General features: G+C 52.1%; 1 protein-coding gene across 1 annotated transcript in view; it reads left to right on the plus strand.

Annotated features, from left to right (window-relative positions):
• LOC308175091 (mediator of RNA polymerase II transcription subunit 13-like) overlaps positions 1-16,544 on the plus strand; it is a gene marked incomplete at both ends in the record, with an annotated part of 39,920 nt that extends 23,376 nt beyond the window's left edge. Inside the window, 15 exon segments of the mRNA XM_080550810.1 lie at positions 3,069-3,099; positions 3,705-3,826; positions 4,593-4,683; positions 5,332-5,540; positions 5,800-5,999; positions 8,598-8,779; positions 8,782-9,549; positions 10,112-10,279; positions 11,043-11,266; positions 11,911-12,100; positions 12,384-12,825; positions 12,956-13,181; positions 13,386-13,577; positions 15,918-16,141; positions 16,402-16,544. Coding sequence (XP_080406936.1) covers positions 3,069-3,099; positions 3,705-3,826; positions 4,593-4,683; positions 5,332-5,540; positions 5,800-5,999; positions 8,598-8,779; positions 8,782-9,549; positions 10,112-10,279; positions 11,043-11,266; positions 11,911-12,100; positions 12,384-12,825; positions 12,956-13,181; positions 13,386-13,577; positions 15,918-16,141; positions 16,402-16,544 — 3,412 coding nt within the window.
• Between the last annotated feature and the right edge of the window lie 232 nt (positions 16,545-16,776).

Raw genomic sequence — 16,776 nt, forward strand, 5'->3', positions numbered from 1 at the left:
TTCTCTTTCCCCAAATCCACCACTGCACAGGAAGCCAGCTCTAATTCCCATTGTTATCCGAGCCGAGAGATGCCAAAATAGTTTGACGCCTCTAATTTCCTCACGCTTGTTTTGCTTCGCCTCTCTATCTGCCCCCCCCCGCATTGACTCTCTCCTCCCTGGCCCGGGGGTTCTGGTGTTAACGTTAGCTAGTGTGTCCAAACCGTGGCCACCTGGTAGCAGCGGAGACGCCCCGACCGCTTAGCGAGCGGGAGAGAGGGGAGGGGAGGCTGGGAGAGAGGGGAGGGGAGGCTGGGAGAGAGGGGAGGGGAGGCTGGGAGAGAGATTGCGGGGGCGTGTGGATGAGTGAATTGGCTGCCTCCCTCCCTGTGTGTCTGATACTGCATGTCTGCAGCAGCCGTGAAGGCACTTTGCTTTAACAGGCCAAATAAACCTAGCTCACTGAACCGTGCCGTTTAAAAAGAGAGTTTTTTTTTTTTCTTTCCCTCCTTCTCTCCCTCGTGTGTAACTGTACTGTTGCCACCGCTGCTGTGCTGCTCTGGTCAAAGATGTCCCCCAGTGGCCACAATGTGCCTGTGTTTGTGTGTGTGTGTGTGTGTGTGTGTGTGTGTGTGTGTGTCCACTCACTCGCTCCCTCTCCTCTCCGCTGGACATGCTTCACAATGCATTGATGACCTTGCAAAGTGTCAGTCTGGTTTTTGTGTGTGTGTGTGTGTTCAGGAGTGGGCTCCTGGCAATCTATTCCTTCTGCCGAATCGGCTTCTGTTTCCCTTCTTAAGATGTTTATTTGTGTGCAGGAGTTTGGTGTGCTGCCAATGCCCCGAGCGTGATCCAGAACGTGATCTCTCCTCACTAGAAGCCCCTGTCTGTGATGCTACACTCTCACTCACCAGTGGGGTGTTGCAGAGAGAACACCACAGGGCACAATAGCAGCATCCTACTGGCCTCTGCCCAGGTTTAAGCTGGATTTACTCAGCTCTGCAAGCTGCACTGGTGTACAATGAGGTCGCCATGTCAGTAGCGTATCCGCATTCTTTGGCGGCACAGAAATGATAGAGTTTGAGTCAGGACATTTTGAATAAGTGCCTGATGGAGAGAGGGAGAGAGGGAGAGAGGGAGGGAGGGAGGGAGGGAGAGGGAGAGAGAGGGAGAGAGAGAACGAACTCTTTCATGTCGATAGCCTTGGAATAATAAGAGCAGTGTGAGGCAAGCCTGGATCACATCCATCTACATCTCTGCCCTGTGTCAGTCAAGCATGTTTTCTTCTTCTGGCTATACTCCAAAAGTTTAGATTTGGAATCAAACGATTACAATGAGGTTCAAGTCTAGATTGTCAGCTTTTATTTAAGGGTGTTTTTGGACATTACATCACTTTTTATACCTAGCCCTGCAATGTCAGGGTGCCAAACGTAATGGGACAGATTCATGTTGTTTTAATCAAGCACTCATGTTTAGTATTTGGTCGACAATCCTTTGCATTCAATAAATGCCTGACGTGTGCCACCCATTGGTTAATTAAATGCATGTTCAATTGGATTTAAATCTAAAGATTGAATTGGCCAGTCGAGAACTTTCCACTTGTTGGCCCTGAAAGGTTTCTATGGCAGTATGTTCAGGGTTGTTGTGTTACACCATCCAGTGAATTTGGAGGCATTTGCGTGAGCAGACAAGACCTTTCTGTACACCTCAGAATGATCAGTTAAGACAAGTTGGCCATTACAAACCATCACCCCCCCTCCACCATGTGATATAATATAAGATATGCCATTTAGCTGACGCTTTTATCCAAAGCGACTTACATTGCATTGAGTGCAGACATGTTTCAGTGTATACGTACGGTCCTGCGGGAGTCGAACCCCAAACCTTAGTGTTGTTAGCGCCATGCTCTACCAACCCAGCTACAGAGTGTATGCTGGAAATGTTGGACATTTTTAACAAACTGTAACCCGACCATCATTCTAGTGGATAACGGTTTGCGCCTTGCTGTGGAGCCTCTGTAGTTGGGATGATGACACATTCTGAGACACGTTCATACCTACTTCCTGGTTCCTGATCTGTGGGACAGTTGTTTTGAGGTCTGTCTTAATTATGGTGAGCATGACAGTTAATATATAACATTCCATACAAAGTAATATTGTAACATGAAGATAGTTTTAGTTAAATGTAATGAGATATACTGTATATAATATCCCAATACTGTAGTGTGCATACTGCATACACACACGTGCACACACACACACACACACACTCTCTCCTAGTTATGCCCACAGGACCCCAGCCTCCCACCCCAGGCAGAGTTATTGATAAGGGAGATGGCGTCGTTAGTGCTCATAGGTTTTGTTTTGCGGTTGTGTTGTTGTCTTTGCTGCTGTGCAGAAGGCCTTTAAGGGAAACGAATTAAAGGCCTTTACACAGATAGAGAGGCCCTGGAGCGTAATGAAATCATTGGCTGGAACATACCATTCCCCTTCCCCAGCAGTGTGCTGCTGCTGCTGCTGCTGTGTAAACGGGTCCATCAGAGGAGCACACAGCACTGAGCACTGTCCCTCCCATATATTGACATCGCATTAGGCCACGCTACCCGGCCGTGGCGTTTCTCTGATAACACTGCAAGCCTAGTCTGGAAATCTCATTAGCAGAATCAGTGCAGCGCTGCCCCCCCTTCTACTTTCTCTCTCTGTCTTTTTTTTTTTTTTTTTTCCTTCTTCTTTTTTTTGAAGTGAGCCAAAAATCAAGGCGTTCTCCTCTGAGAGAGCTGCCCTGTTCTCACGCCCTCCAGACACCTGGCTAACATTGCAGAAGCCAAAAGAAACATTGATGGTGTTTTTTTTTGTGGTGGTTTATTTAGTGGTGGTTTATTTTTTTTATTTTTTTTTTTATTCATATTTCTCATCTTATCCATATGCTGTGTTTATTGACTTACATCCTTAATCAGTATTTTACCAAAAAATGGTATCATGTTTCATCAACCTTTTTCCTGTCTTGTCTCTAAATGAGTTCAAAATGTGTGTGCAGTGTTGATCTCTCTCACATTGTCTTCCCTCCTCCCGTGTCATTGGCTCTCCCAGGGGGAAGATGGCGCTGCAGGCCTATCAGATGGTAAGGATGCCTTCCCTCCACTGCAGCTCTTTGGCTAGTTCTATATTGTTTCCTCGTTGTCATGTACCTCCCTTACCAAAAGTCACGGGTCTTTAAGCTCGGGGGTATCCGTAGCTCATGTCCATATCCATTGTGATGGAGAACTCAAATCACTCCCTATCTTCCGCCGTAGACTGAAGACCCACCTCTGTCCAACACCCGTCCCTCCTGAGACATCTACTTCCCCTCTACCCCCATGTACAGTTTCTCTACTCACTACGACTGACTCACTACGACTGTCCTAGGCCGAGCATAGATACATTTGTCCTGCTATGACTGGTGGACAGATTTGCCTTAGTTAATTAGCCAAAAATGTAAATGTAGATGACACAGCTTCAATTTTATTGACATTAGTTAGCGAGTTGTGACATCTTTGGCCGTTTCTAGTACATATAGTGGCAAGACTGTCCCTCTCAGTGATTAGTCTACCACTGGACTCCTCCTCTGTGTAACACTGCCAGGTTGTGATATTGAGGTCTGGGACGTGTGTTTGGGAGATGGGTGCCTTGTTAGGGTTGGAGGGTTACTTACCCTGCCTCTCTCTGTGTGTGTTCCTCCCCTCTCAGACGCCCAGCGGGCAGCAGCCCACAACCGCACAGCGTCCACCAGCCTGATCCACGAGACGGACCTGGCCGTGTCCATCAACGACCTGGACAACCTCTTCAACTCTGACGAGGACGAGCTCGCGGTCAGTGGGGCCTGCCAGCAGCCTGCTGCACTAAACCACAATGAATATCCCATTAGCTAGAGTACTGCCTGACAAGAGAATGTGTGTGTGAGTGAGTGTGTGCGTGCGTGCGCTGCATACATGCAGTTCATCAGTGGCTGACAGGTCATCCTACAGCACGTTGCGTTGTAATAGTGGCTCAGAGTGAAACAGGCTTTCCCCGACCCTGAGATGGACCGGTTCCAAAGTGTTCCGCGCCCCACAGAAACCGCTGAAGCCCACAGTCCCAAAGCCCTCTGTGGAGACTCACGTATAGACCCGCTGGCCGGTGCTTACTGCAACACTCAGGGCGGCTGTGGTGCAGGAGGTAGAGCTGCCATCTAATGATGACAAGGTTGGCAGATCGGCGGTTCGAGCCCCGGCTGGCCACATGTCGAAGTGTCCTTGGGCAAGACACTGAACCCCACTGAACCCCAAATTGCTCCCAGTGAGCGGGCCAGGGCCTTGCATGGTAGCTTGCCACTATTGGTGTCTGAATGTGTGTGTGAACGTGTGAATGAGAGGCCGTTGTAAAGCGCTTTGGATAAAGGCGCTATATAAGTGCAGTCCATTAACACTCTAGGGTGTCTCCACTGTGAAGGCCATCCCAGAACCCCCCTGGCTCCAACGCCCTCGCTGTTGTGGAACACCGACTTGGCGGTCCCCGTATTAACACGATATGGATGTTGCACGATGATGTTCATCATGATTGACGGTTTAATGTCTAAACGTGCGTTTCTGTCCTCAGCCCGGTTCCAGGCGAGCCGTGAACGGAACGGACGATAAGTTCGGCGGCAAGGAGCCGAAGCCAGCCAACCTGGACCCAGTGTCCTGCATCAGTAAGTCTGCCTCCGCCGGCTCGCTGCACACCCATCAGATACGGCCCGCTCACCTAGCCTCCAGCGTCACGCCCCAGGGATAAGAGTCGCCCCTAAGCACAGGTCTAGGATCAGCTCTCTCTACTCCCCGAACCACTTAAGATCTGTTTAAGATCAGGCACTGAAAAATGTGCTCGGGGCGTCTTAAACCTACGCAAAAGTCATCGTATGATACTTGTACAAGTACAGGGATCGGACCCATCGGTTCCTTAATGAAGCTTAAAGCGTTTCAGTATACTGATCTGAGGCACCGCTCGCTCGTTCTCCAGAAAGATGTGCACCCACGTTGCGCCACCTAGTGGTAGAGTTTGGCTTTTTAGTTTTTTAGCGATTGATTGTCTGAGCAGCTGTAGCTCACCTTAAACACAGACAGCTCTGAGCCTCGGGGGCAGGAAGCACTCTTGTTATTCTGATGTGACTCAGACGCTCAGCGCTTTGTATTCAGATTCAAGCAGCAGGAGGCTCAAACTGTCGCTCGTACACATGGTCTCACCTTCCATCGCCTTCGGATTTCAAATCCACACTTGGAGTGTCTTAATGGGAACTGTAACCTTCGTTTCTCTGACTGTTTCCAACCCCCTCCTCCCCCCCCTCCCCCCCCTCCTCCAGGCTCAGCAGACCTGCACCAGATGTTCCCCACGCCCCCCTCCCTGGAGCAGCACATCATGGGCTACTCCCCCATGAACATGGGCAGTAAGGAGTACGGCAGCATGGAGCACGGCGCCGGCATGACCTCGCTGGACGGCACCTCCCTGGGGGGACAGTTCAAGATCGAGGTGGAGGAGAGTTACTGCAGCCCCAAGCCCTCGGAGATCAAGGTGGGTTTGGACTCTTCACCTCGCACGCCAACCCTTTCCCCCTTAAAGGCATGGCTCGGTTCAACTGCTGATTCACTGAACTTGTATTTCTTGACTTCAGGAATGCCGGTTGTGCATAAGCCTCTTAATGGTTTTGGATTGTAGCTTCATGTTAAATGAATGACCAGATGAAGGTCTCGTTACTGTGGCTGTTTGACAGCTACTGTGTGCAACACGCGGTCTCACCACTCCATCCCCTCTGTGCCTGTGCCTCTCTCAGGACTTCTCCTTTGTGTACAAGCCGGAGCTGTGCCAGGCGTTTGTGGGCTGCTCCATGTTCGCCCCTTTGAAGGTCCTGCCCAGCCAGTGTTTACCGCCCATCAAGCTGCCCGAGGAGTGTGTCTATCGACCCAGCTGGACCGTGGGGAAGCTGGACATGCTCAACCCCGTACCCACGATGGCTTTCCTCAACAAGGACAGGTAAGACCGCCACTGCTCTCAAGTACATCCTGTCAACAGCCAAAACCACTTTCCCTGAAGAAAGATTTGTACCCATCTTCTTCTACGTATATGAAGCACTTGAAAAAGGCAGTCTTCTTTTTTTTTTTTACTGACACACATCACCAGTAGAGTAGTACTGAATATGGCCCACCTGCTAAGTATGGGAGGGCTGTCTCACCAGCCAGACTGACGGAGGACCCTGTCCGTCTAAAGCCTGTGGAACCAATGCAGATTTTTCTCGCTCCCAAGGATTCCTTACAATTGGCAATGCTCATCTGTATGAGAGATACCACAGCCAGAGTGTCATTTAGACTTACAGAGACAGACAGACACTGTGGCTGTCTTGACTTTGTGCGCAAGCGCAGAAACACATGGGCGCACGCACACGCACACGCACACACACACACACACACACACACACACACGCACACACACACACGCTCATCACAGGTTTATCCCTTGCCCCCTGAGGAGACTTCTCCATTTCTCATGCATGGATGATTGAGGCAGAGGAGGGAAATGAGTGTAACATTCCTCCTGATTGAAGGTGAGGATTACCAGCCCAGAATGCTGAGCTGGGCCTGTGGCGGCTGGGTGTCACCCCTGTACAGATCATCTCGCTGTTTATTTTGGCTGATATTATTAACCGTTTTCTACACAACTCAACACACGCACCTGTCGTCGTAGCTGCCAGACCTCATCGGTAGTGTGATATTGGCCAAACAAAGTAATTGAGGGATGTCTTTTATTTTTCAAAATGGCTTCATTAAAAAAATAACTGATTAATTCGAACTTAAAATGGCGGAGAACTGTCGTCCAACCATATGCCTATATGATTTGAGCTGTACCTCTGCTCCTGGTTATGAGGCGCTGTAGAGGGGGTTGCCTTCTGTGCACAGCGGGGAGTCTGCAGAGTGCTAAGACTGGCTATAAAGTCCCAGGTTGTAAAGGAGTCATGGGAAATCCCTTAATAAGCTGGTCAGGCTGCTTTTATGGCCCTCAGTACTTAACCTGCCTGGGGTATAAAGAGGGCCTTCTCTCTCTAGGTGCAGGGGGCTGGTTTGAGGGAGGGTTGTTTCCCACACCTACAGGGACGGGCGTAGCTCTCCCTCTCTCTCCTCACAGCTGCCTGCCTGCCCAAAAATACACTCCCTCACGGAGGGGTGCTTGTTGAAATGGCAGCACCTTCCCCCCCCTCTCTCTCTCTCTCTCTCTCTCTCTCTCTCTCTCTCTCTCTCTCTCTCTCTCTCTCTCTCTCTCTTTTCTCATCATATTTTGAAACCCTCCGTTCTCCACAACGGAGTATGGCCTCATGTCTGCCGCGATAAACTTCCCAATTGAATTGGTAATGGCTTTAGCCCGGTCTGAGTCTGCAGGAATCGTCTGTTTAAATGACGTTTGGAGAAGTTGTTGTTGAGCTACTTTTTTCTTGCCCCCCGTCATCAACACACCAGGGTGATGTCGCGTTAAATGTGTGGCCATGCTTGACGTATTGCCTGCCTCATAAGATTTCCGCGTGGCACAATGCCTACACACCGTAACTTTCCCTCCTTCCATCATTATTATAAGTAACAGGGAAGCCAAAGTGCTCCCATACATGTGATTTCAATGACGAGGGAGGCCTTTCCAGTTCGCCAACGTTGCTAGCACTCGCCATGATACTTGTTGCTGTGGATTCCCAGCTTCACGTGGAGTGAGTACGTAACAGAGTACTTTTTTTGTGTGTTTACACAATCACCCAGGCTGCTTAGCGGGTGATATGACGTGATATAAGTGGGACAGAGATGAGTGAATGAATGTTGTTGTCAACTCAGTACACATGCAGAGAGTGAGAATAAAGCGCACATGATTGTTTTTCTACCGGTTACATTTGAATGAATGAATGAATGGTCTTTATTGTCATTGCTACAGCACAGGTACCAAACAACGAAATTTAGGAGGGGTGGCTCCCCTGGTGTTAGAAAAAAAAAAAAAAAAAAAAAAAAAAAAAAACGATTTTGCTATTGATCCGCGGTACACATGCGTTCCGAACCGTGGAGGGCGATCCGAACGGATCACGGATTATCCGTGATCCGTTACACCCCCTACCAAGCAGTCATCTCAACTTGTTCTGCACCCCCCCCCCCCCTCACCATGTTGGATGTTTTTTTTCCATTCCTGTCCCTTGTTAGCTGACCTATTTACAGGGATGGAGTTGCACTTGATAGTGAGACGCGTTGTTTACATTCTGACATTTGTAACCGTACACAGAAGCTGTCTGGTTGTGAAGACGTAGGATCTAAACCAGCAGGGTGCCGCTTGTGTCGTTCCCACGGTTCCCGAACACTGTGGTCCCTCACTCCTCTGGATCTCTGTGTTGCGTGTCTGACTTCCTCCTGTGCTCTCTCTCTCTCTCTCTCTCTCTCTCTCTCTCTCTCTCTCTCTCTCTCTCTCTCTCTCTCTCTCTCTCTCTCTCTCTTTCTCTCTGTCTCTCTCTCTCTCTCTCTCTCTTTCTCTCTGTCTCTCTCTCTCTCTCTCTCTCTCTCTCTCTCTCTCTCTGTCTCTCTCTCTCTCTCTCTCTCTCTCTCTGTGTTGCAGCAACATCCCCAGCGTGGGCAGCGCCATGGACCAGGACTACAGCCAGAGCTACACGCCGCAGACCCACACGCCCTTCATGTCCAACAGCGCCCCGCCCAGCAACGGCGGCAACACGGGCATCCTCCCCTCGCCCGCCACGCCGCGCTTCTCCGCCCCCACCCCGCGCACGCCCCGCACGCCGCGCACCCCCGCGGCCCCGCCAGTGTCCAGGGCTCGCTCAAGTACGAGAACTCGGACCTCTACTCGCCCGCCTCCACGCCCTCCACCTGCCGGCCCCTGAACTCGGTGGAGCCGGCCACCGTGCCCTCCGTCCCCGAGGCGCACAGCCTCTACGTCACCCTCATCCTCTCCGAGTCGGTCATGAACCTCTTCAGGGACTGCAACTTCGACAGCTGCTGCGTGTGCGTGTGCAACATGAACATCAAGGGGGCCGACGTGGGCGTGTACCTGAGCGACCCGTCGGGCGAGGCCCAGTACCCGTGCACCTGCGGCTTCAGCGCCGTGGTCAACCGGCGCTACGGCAACGGCTCTGGCCTCTTCCTGGAGGACGAGCTGGACATCATCGGGCGGGGCTCGGACGTGAGCCGCGAGGCGGAGAAGCGCTTCGAGGCCCTGCGCCTGGCGTCCCTGGAGAGGACGGGGGGGGGAGGGGCCGGGGGGGGAGGGGGAGGGCCCGGGAGGGGGGGGGAGCGCGTGCCGGACGAGCTCATCCTCCTGCTGCAGGACCAGTGCACCAACCCCTTCTCGCCCATCGCCGGCGTGGAGCCGGATAGCCTGGCGGCGCGGGGGGCCGTGGTGCCCCCCTGTGTGAGGGTGGAGGAGAGGGACTACCACAGCGACTGTTACATGGCTCTGGAGCACGGCCGGCAGTTTATGGACAACATGTCAGGAGGGAAGGTGGACGAGGCGCTGGTCAAGAGCACCTGTCTACACCACTGGTCCAAACGCAACGGTGAGACCCGTCTCTTTCTCTTTTTCATAAATCCGCTTAGGTGGCTTAGCGAGTTAAGCGTCGACCGTGCAACCGCAGGGTTCCCGGTTCGATTCCGGCCGCGGACATGTCCTGCATGTCTTCCCTTCTCTCTCTCTCTCACCCGTCCTTCCTGTCATAATCTCTACTGTCTCAGTCAATAAAAATAATAATATGACTGGGACAGCCCCACAAAAATAGGCTTCACAGGGTGTCTCTAATCGCATACATACACGTTTGTTTTGGTCGTTTTCGAAAAGGTTTCGGCACGTTAAGTTATCTAGCGTTCTCAAGTGTTCTGCTTGTGTTCTCTCTCTCTCTCCCTCCCTCTCCCTCTGTCTCTCTCCCTCTCTCTCTGTCTCTCTCGCTCCCTCCCTCTCCCTCCCTCTCTCTCCCTCCCTCTCCCTCTCTCTCTCCCTGTCTCTCTCTGACCCCTCTCTCTCTCTCTTCCTCTCTCTCTGTCTCTCCCTCTCTCCCCCCCCCTCTCTCCCTCTCTCTCTCTCTGTCTCTCTCCCTCCCTCCCTCCCTCTCACCCCTCCTCCAGCGGTGGACGTCAGCTCCCTGTGCTCCCAGGACGTGCTCCGGGTGCTGCTCTCCCTCCAGCCCGTGCTGCAGGACGCCATCCAGAAGAAGAGGACGGTGCGCTCCTGGGGCGTCCAGGGCCCGCTCACCTGGCAGCAGTTCCACAAGATGGCCGGGCGAGGCTCCTACGGTAAGACGCCCCCCCGGGGAACACCGCCCCGCGTCCTCCAAGGGCAGGGAGGAGGAAGCACACTTGTTTGTTTTTTTACGAGGATATTAATCGCTTCAGGTAGTCGTGGTAGTCGTGCCACCCAACCTGAGCCCGGTAATGACATTTGTTGTCACTCTTGTCAGCGTGCGTGCGTGTGTGTGTGTAGCGGAGTCAGGCCAGGCAGATGCCTGTGTGTGCTGTCAGATCGATAGGCAGCTCAGTCCCACCGCTGTTCTTCCAGATGTCTGCTCCGCAGGGAGCTTCCACTGGGGGCTCGTTTTTAGGCTCTCAATCCCCCCGCCCCCTGAAAGGTGGCTGCTGTTGCGGGGTGTTTTCAGGCACTTACTTTCCCCTCTCTCTCCTCCCATCCTTCCCCTCTCTCTCCTCCCACCCCCCAACTCTCTCTCCTCCCACCCCCCCCCTCTCTCTCCTCCCATCCTTCCCCTCTCTCTCCTCCCACCCCCCAACTCTCTCTCCTCCCACCCACCCCCTCTCTCTCCTCCCATCCTTCCCCTCTCTCTCCTCCCACCCCCCAACTCTCTCTCCTCCCACCCCCCCCCTCTCTCTCCTCCCATCCTTCCCCTCTCTCTCCTCCCACCCCCCCCTCTCTCTCTTCCCACCCCCCCTCTCTCTCCTCCCATCCTTCCCCTCTCTCTCCTCCCATCCTTCCCCTCTCTCTCCACCCACCCCCCCCTCTCTCTCCTCCCCCCCCCCCCCCCTCTCTCTCCTCCCACCCCCACAGGCACAGACGAGTCTCCGGAGCCCCTGCCCATCCCTACATTCCTGGTGGGCTACGAGTATGACTTTGTGGTGCTGTCGCCGTTCGGCCTGCCCTACTGGGAGAAGCTGCTGCTGGACCCCTTCGGCTCCCAGAGGGACGTGGGCTACCTGGTGGTCTGTCCCGACAACGAGGCCCTCCTCAGCGGGGCCAAGAGCTTCTTCAGAGACCTGACGGCCGTGTACGAGGTACGGCTGACGGACACGGCTCTCCCATAGCAGCGTGTTTACCATATCAGCGTGTTTACCATAGCAGCGTGTTTACCATAGCAGCGTGTTTACATAGCAGCGTGTTTACGCTCCAGTCAAATGGTTTCGATTCTTGAATTGGGAAATTTCACAAGACTGAAGTGGAATTGACACTTCTGCCCGGAGCAGCTTTCAGACATCATACTGGAGTTATTGATCAGATGAACATAGCGGGTTGTCTCCGGCCCCCCCCACACACACACCTGACGGCACTACACCAATTCACTGTGTCTAATCGTTTACCCTGCTCTCTCTCTCTCTCTCTCTCCCTCTCTGTCTGTCTCCATCTCTCTCTCTCTGTCTCCTCCCCTCTCTCTATCCCTCTCTGTCTGTCTCCATCTCTCTCTCCTCCCCTGTCTCTCTCTCTGTCTCTCTCTCTCTCTGTCTCTCTCCCTGTCTCTCTCTGACCCCTCTCTCTCTCTCTCCCTCTCCCTCTCTCTCTGTCTCTCCCTCTCCCTCTCTCTCTCTCTCCCTCTCTCTCTCTCTCTCTCTCTCTCTCTCTCTCTCTCTCTCTCTCTCTCTCTCTCTCTCTCTCTCTCTCTCTCCCTCCCTCTCTCCCTCTCTCCCTCCCCCCCCCCCTGTAGTCTTGTCGTCTAGGCCAGCACCGGCCCATTTCGAAAGGACACCCGGATGGCATCGTGCGGGTGGGAGGAGCGGCCGCCAAGAAGCTGTCAGAGCAGCCCGTGAGCGACTGGTTCCTCAAGGCGGCCAGCGGCAACAGCGACGCCTTCGCCAAGCTCAAGCTCTACGCACAAGTGTGCCGCCACGACCTCGGTAGGTTTGACGGACAGCTCGAACCCTTTGGTTTAGAAGCCCTCGGCTTTAAAAAAAGAGACGGCTCTGCCCTTCTCTAGTCCGTGCTCGCCGTTGATATTTCACGGCCAAATCCTCTCGACTCTCTTAATCCTCTTTCTCTCAACGTGGGTCTCAGAGGTGCTTTGAAAACGGTCCGTGCGCTGACTCAATCGACCGGTCCTCACTGCTGCTGTTTGCTCGCGGGTTTGATTCTCAGGCTAACGGAAACTCTTTCTCATCTGTGTGTGTCTCTTCCCCTCAGCTCCATACCTCGCTGCTCAGCCGCTAGACAGCTCCCTCCTCACGCAGCCCAGCCCCCCTCCCTCATCCAACCAGTCCTCGTCCGCACAGTCGTCCGGCTCCTCCTCCGCACCGGCAGGCCCCCCCCAAAGCTCAGTGACCCCCGGAGGCCCCTCCCTTCCCAACAGCAGCAGCAGCAGCGCGTCTGGAAACGGCGCTGGCGTAGCCAACAGTGTTCCCGCTCCCTCGGGCCAGCCGGGCGGCGGGATGCAGTCCGCCAAGCCTAGCGCCTTCCCTCCCTTCGGGAACATGGGCGTTCAGAACCAGAGCCATGGTGGTTCCACCCAGGCCCAGAGCCATGGTGGTTCCACCCAGCTGGGCCAGCAGGCTGGAGCCCAGAACACGGGCCTCTCCGGGGACAACTCCACCAGCCAGACCCCAGGGCCCACGGAGCCCCTAGAGAGGTACCACACAGCACTCATGCATGCACTTGTACACACGCGTCCGACACCCATTGGAGTTGAAGTTCAGTTGAAGTTGCCCCTAGTTTTTAGTGTCGTTAATCATTAATCTCTCCTTGCTTCGTCCCCTCAGCACCCTGGAGAGAGAGAAGGTCGGGATACCGACGGACGGAGAGTCTCACGCCATCGCGTACCCGCCGGCCATCGTGGTCTACATCGTGGACCCCTTCACGTACGAGGAGCCCGAGGGAGGAGTGGGCCCGGCTCACTCCAGCGTGTGGACGCTGGGACTGCTGCGCTGCTACCTGGAGATGCTGCAGTTCCTCCCCACACACATCCGCAACTCCATCTCCGTGCAGGTAAACCGACTTTGCTGGAAGAACTTGACGAGGTTTCAACCTCAACACCAGACAAACTAAATTATTTTGGGCGGGAAAAACAAGGTCTTGGGTGGCTGCGTGATGGGTGTGTTGAAATAGAACACATTTGAACAGAACATTCTCGTGTGCGTGTGTGTGTAATGTGTATTGCTCGTGCTGACCAGTGTGTGTCTCCTCTTCCAGATCATTCCCTGCCAGTACCTGCTGCAGCCTGTGAGGAACGAGGAGCGTCACATCTACGCGCAGCACCTGAAGTCCCTGGCCTTCTCCGTGTTCTCCCAGTGCAGACGGCCTCTCCCCGGCTCCACCAACGTCAAATCTCTGACCGGCTTCGGCCCCGGCCTGGCCATCGACACTGCACTGAAGAGCCCCGAGGTAAACAGGACTGACTCACTCTCTGTCTGGTCTGTCCCTCAGATAGACTAAACAAGCCCCTCTTTGCTCTCGTCATGTTCAGCGTGACAGACAGAGAGGAGAGGCACTGAGGTGTAGAGAGTGTTACACTAACCCTCTCAGTTCTGGTACGGGACCAAGGGAACTTGTAACCCTCTGCTTCTCTTGAGTTTTCTTTCCATTATCTGCTTGGGCAGCTCTCTGAGACCTCCCTAATGGGATCCAGCTTGCAGGTGTAGACAGAGGCAGGGTTCAGACTAGGATCCTATCCAATTTACCCTCCCAGGCACCACTACATTTCCCCTTAAAGCGGAGGGAGACGTGAGCTACTTAGCTGGATAAATGGAATGGCTGGGAGTTGGGAGAGACCGCGCTAGTGTTGACAGCACAGTGGCCCTAGCAGCATCCTACCTAGCTAGCCAACCAACCCAGGCAGTGACTTGTATACATTAACCAACCCAGGCAGTGACTTGTATACATTAACCAACCCAGGCAGTGACTTGTATACATTAACCAACCCAGGCAGTGACTTGTATACATTAGGGTTGGACGGTTTTACCGCTTAACTGAAAACCACGGTTATTTTTTGAACAAAAAACGGTTTGCATATTCACTGCTGTTCGGCTGATTGATTATCGGATGAGTTGGTTTTGGAGTGCTGGCATTATCCTGGTTGGGCAGACTCTTGGTACTGTGTTGTCTAGATGCTGTCAAATAAGGAATCTCCGCTTTGTCTCTTTGAAGTTGCCGCTGCGCTGCTGATGTGAATGTGATGTTTGCTGGTTGAAATTCCTTTCGGTCTGTGGATGCGTCTTAAATGCACAAATAATGTATTGAAAAGAAATCTCATTCCAGCGACCACTTATATTTGTTAAACTATGAAGTATCCTAATTGTGTTGCGACTGTGCTTCCGGTGTTTTCGACATGAATGTGTTGTATAATAGGGCTCCATTATTTGAAATTCGCGGCTCAACAATGTCATTTTGAATTCCGGTTAACTGAAAAGCCACGGTTTCTGTTTAAAAATGTGGAACCGTCCATGCCTAGTATACATACAATGTACTGTATGTACCATAGTCATATTGTAGATCAGGGGTCTCCAACCTTTTCATCTGAGAGCTACTTTGAAAAAATGGCGGAGAGCTACTCATATCTTATTACTTACAATCATTCACATAACGTATCAAAACACTCTGAAAGTCTTCATTAGCATGCTCTGTTTCAAATGTCAATGTGTAAGCTCAGTATAGTACTAGCAGTATATTCTGTATTCATATCAATGTATCACATCACCTCCATTCACATATCAAAAGCTTATAAGTATGGTCCACATGTGTGTAATTAGTGCATTCACCTTTTCAGTCAGAAAACATTAGTATTTTCTTCTTCTTTTGTTTTTGTCTCTTTCAAAAAATCACTCATCACTTATTAAGGGTCGGATTGGGGGTAAGACCCTGCGACATACCAGCGTCATGTCCAGGGGGTGTACTTGTACATCAAGCCGCCTCACGCTACGGAAACAGGAGATAGACTCCTGCCCTATGGGTCATTAGGCATTAGGAGTATTTATAATTTAATAAGAGGTATAACCCTAACCCTAACCCGATCCATATCAATTTATAACATCATTCGAATTGAATATTGGGTGGCTGTGCGGTCAGATAATGTCAATTTCCAACGAGTGAGGGTTTGTTCCAATGCTTCAATCCACTGTCCATGTACTGTAAATATACCAGATTGTATATCTACTTAAAGGAAATTAATAAAGTATATCCAGTTAGCTCATTAACTGGCAAGTGTGCAGCAGACGAGCTAATCACCTCTGTGCTAACTAGCTAGCTTGCTAGTTCTTTGACCAACTTTCTCCAACTTTCTCTGTCAGAACTCTGACCAACTTTCTCCAACTTTCTCTGTCAGAACTCAACAATGATATTTGGTAACGTTTCAACTTGCTTACTTTCATCTGCAGACATCTCATAAAACTCTCGCGTCTCACGTACAGTCGCGCAAAAATAATTATTCTCCAGCGCTGGCACAGCCCGAGGCGAAGTGTGGAGAAATAGGTCTGGCTATGCGAGACTACTGGCAGACTACCATTACCAACGAGCCCATGGGCTTGCTACTCCCTGTACAAGCTACACTACCTTCCTAACACCGAACTCTCCGAAATCCTAGTAGCTAACTTTACCTCAGATACAGTAGTAGTCTACAGCGTATCACGTGACAACGACTCACGTAGTCCATGTGGGCAGTGTTGGCTACCCCTGTTGTAGATAAAGCCCCAAATCCTAGTCTAACCTTTGACCTCCCCCCATCCACAGAGACCGGAGTGTTTGCGCCTCTACACGCCTCCCTTCATCCTGGCCCCTGTGAAGGACAAGCAGACGGAGCTGGGGGAGACGTTCGGCGAGGCGTCCCAGAAGTACAACGTGCTGTTTGTGGGCTACTGCCTGTCACATGACCAGAGGTGGCTGCTGGCCACCTGCACAGACCTGTATGGAGAGCTGCTGGAGACCTGCATCATCAGCATCGACGTGCCCAACAGGTGAGGGCTGCACGCACCTGGCTGCTGTGTTCAGTAGTGTGTGTCTGAATGACTGTGTGTGTGTATGTGTGTGTATGTGTGTGTGTGTGTGTTCAATAGTGTGTATCTGAATGACTGTGTGTGTGTGTGTGTGTGTGTGTGTGTGTGTGTGTTGTGTGAGTGTTCAGTAGTGTGTATCTGAATGACGGTGTGTGTTGTGTGTGTGTTCAGTAGTGTGTATCTGAATGACGGTGTGTGTTGTGTGTGTGTTTTTCACGCAGAGCGCGGAGGAAAAAGGGCTCTGCCCGGAGGCTGGGTCTGCAGAAGCTGTGGGACTGGTGCCTGGGGCTGGTGCAGATGACATCAGTGCCATGGAGGGTGGTGATTGGCCGCTTGGGTAAAATTGGACACGGGGAGTTGAGAGGTGAGGAAAGACATGAAACCAGCAGTTTTAGGATTTGGCCTTCTAGACATAAGAACTACTCTACTATTAACACTAAAACAGCCGTGCCTTTTTTACCTACTATAACAGTAGGTAGTACCTACTCTTTACAATGCTACGCTGCTATTTACACACAACGACCACTAGTTGGCCTGCTTCCTACACAGAAAAACTGCAAAATAGCTTCATACTAGCTTATCCTGATGTGATTTTT

The sequence above is a fragment of the Nansenia antarctica genome, assembly GCF_963989245.1.
Source record: "Nansenia antarctica genome assembly, contig: SCAFFOLD_415, whole genome shotgun sequence".
NCBI classification, from domain to species: Eukaryota; Metazoa; Chordata; class Actinopteri; order Argentiniformes; family Microstomatidae; genus Nansenia; species Nansenia antarctica.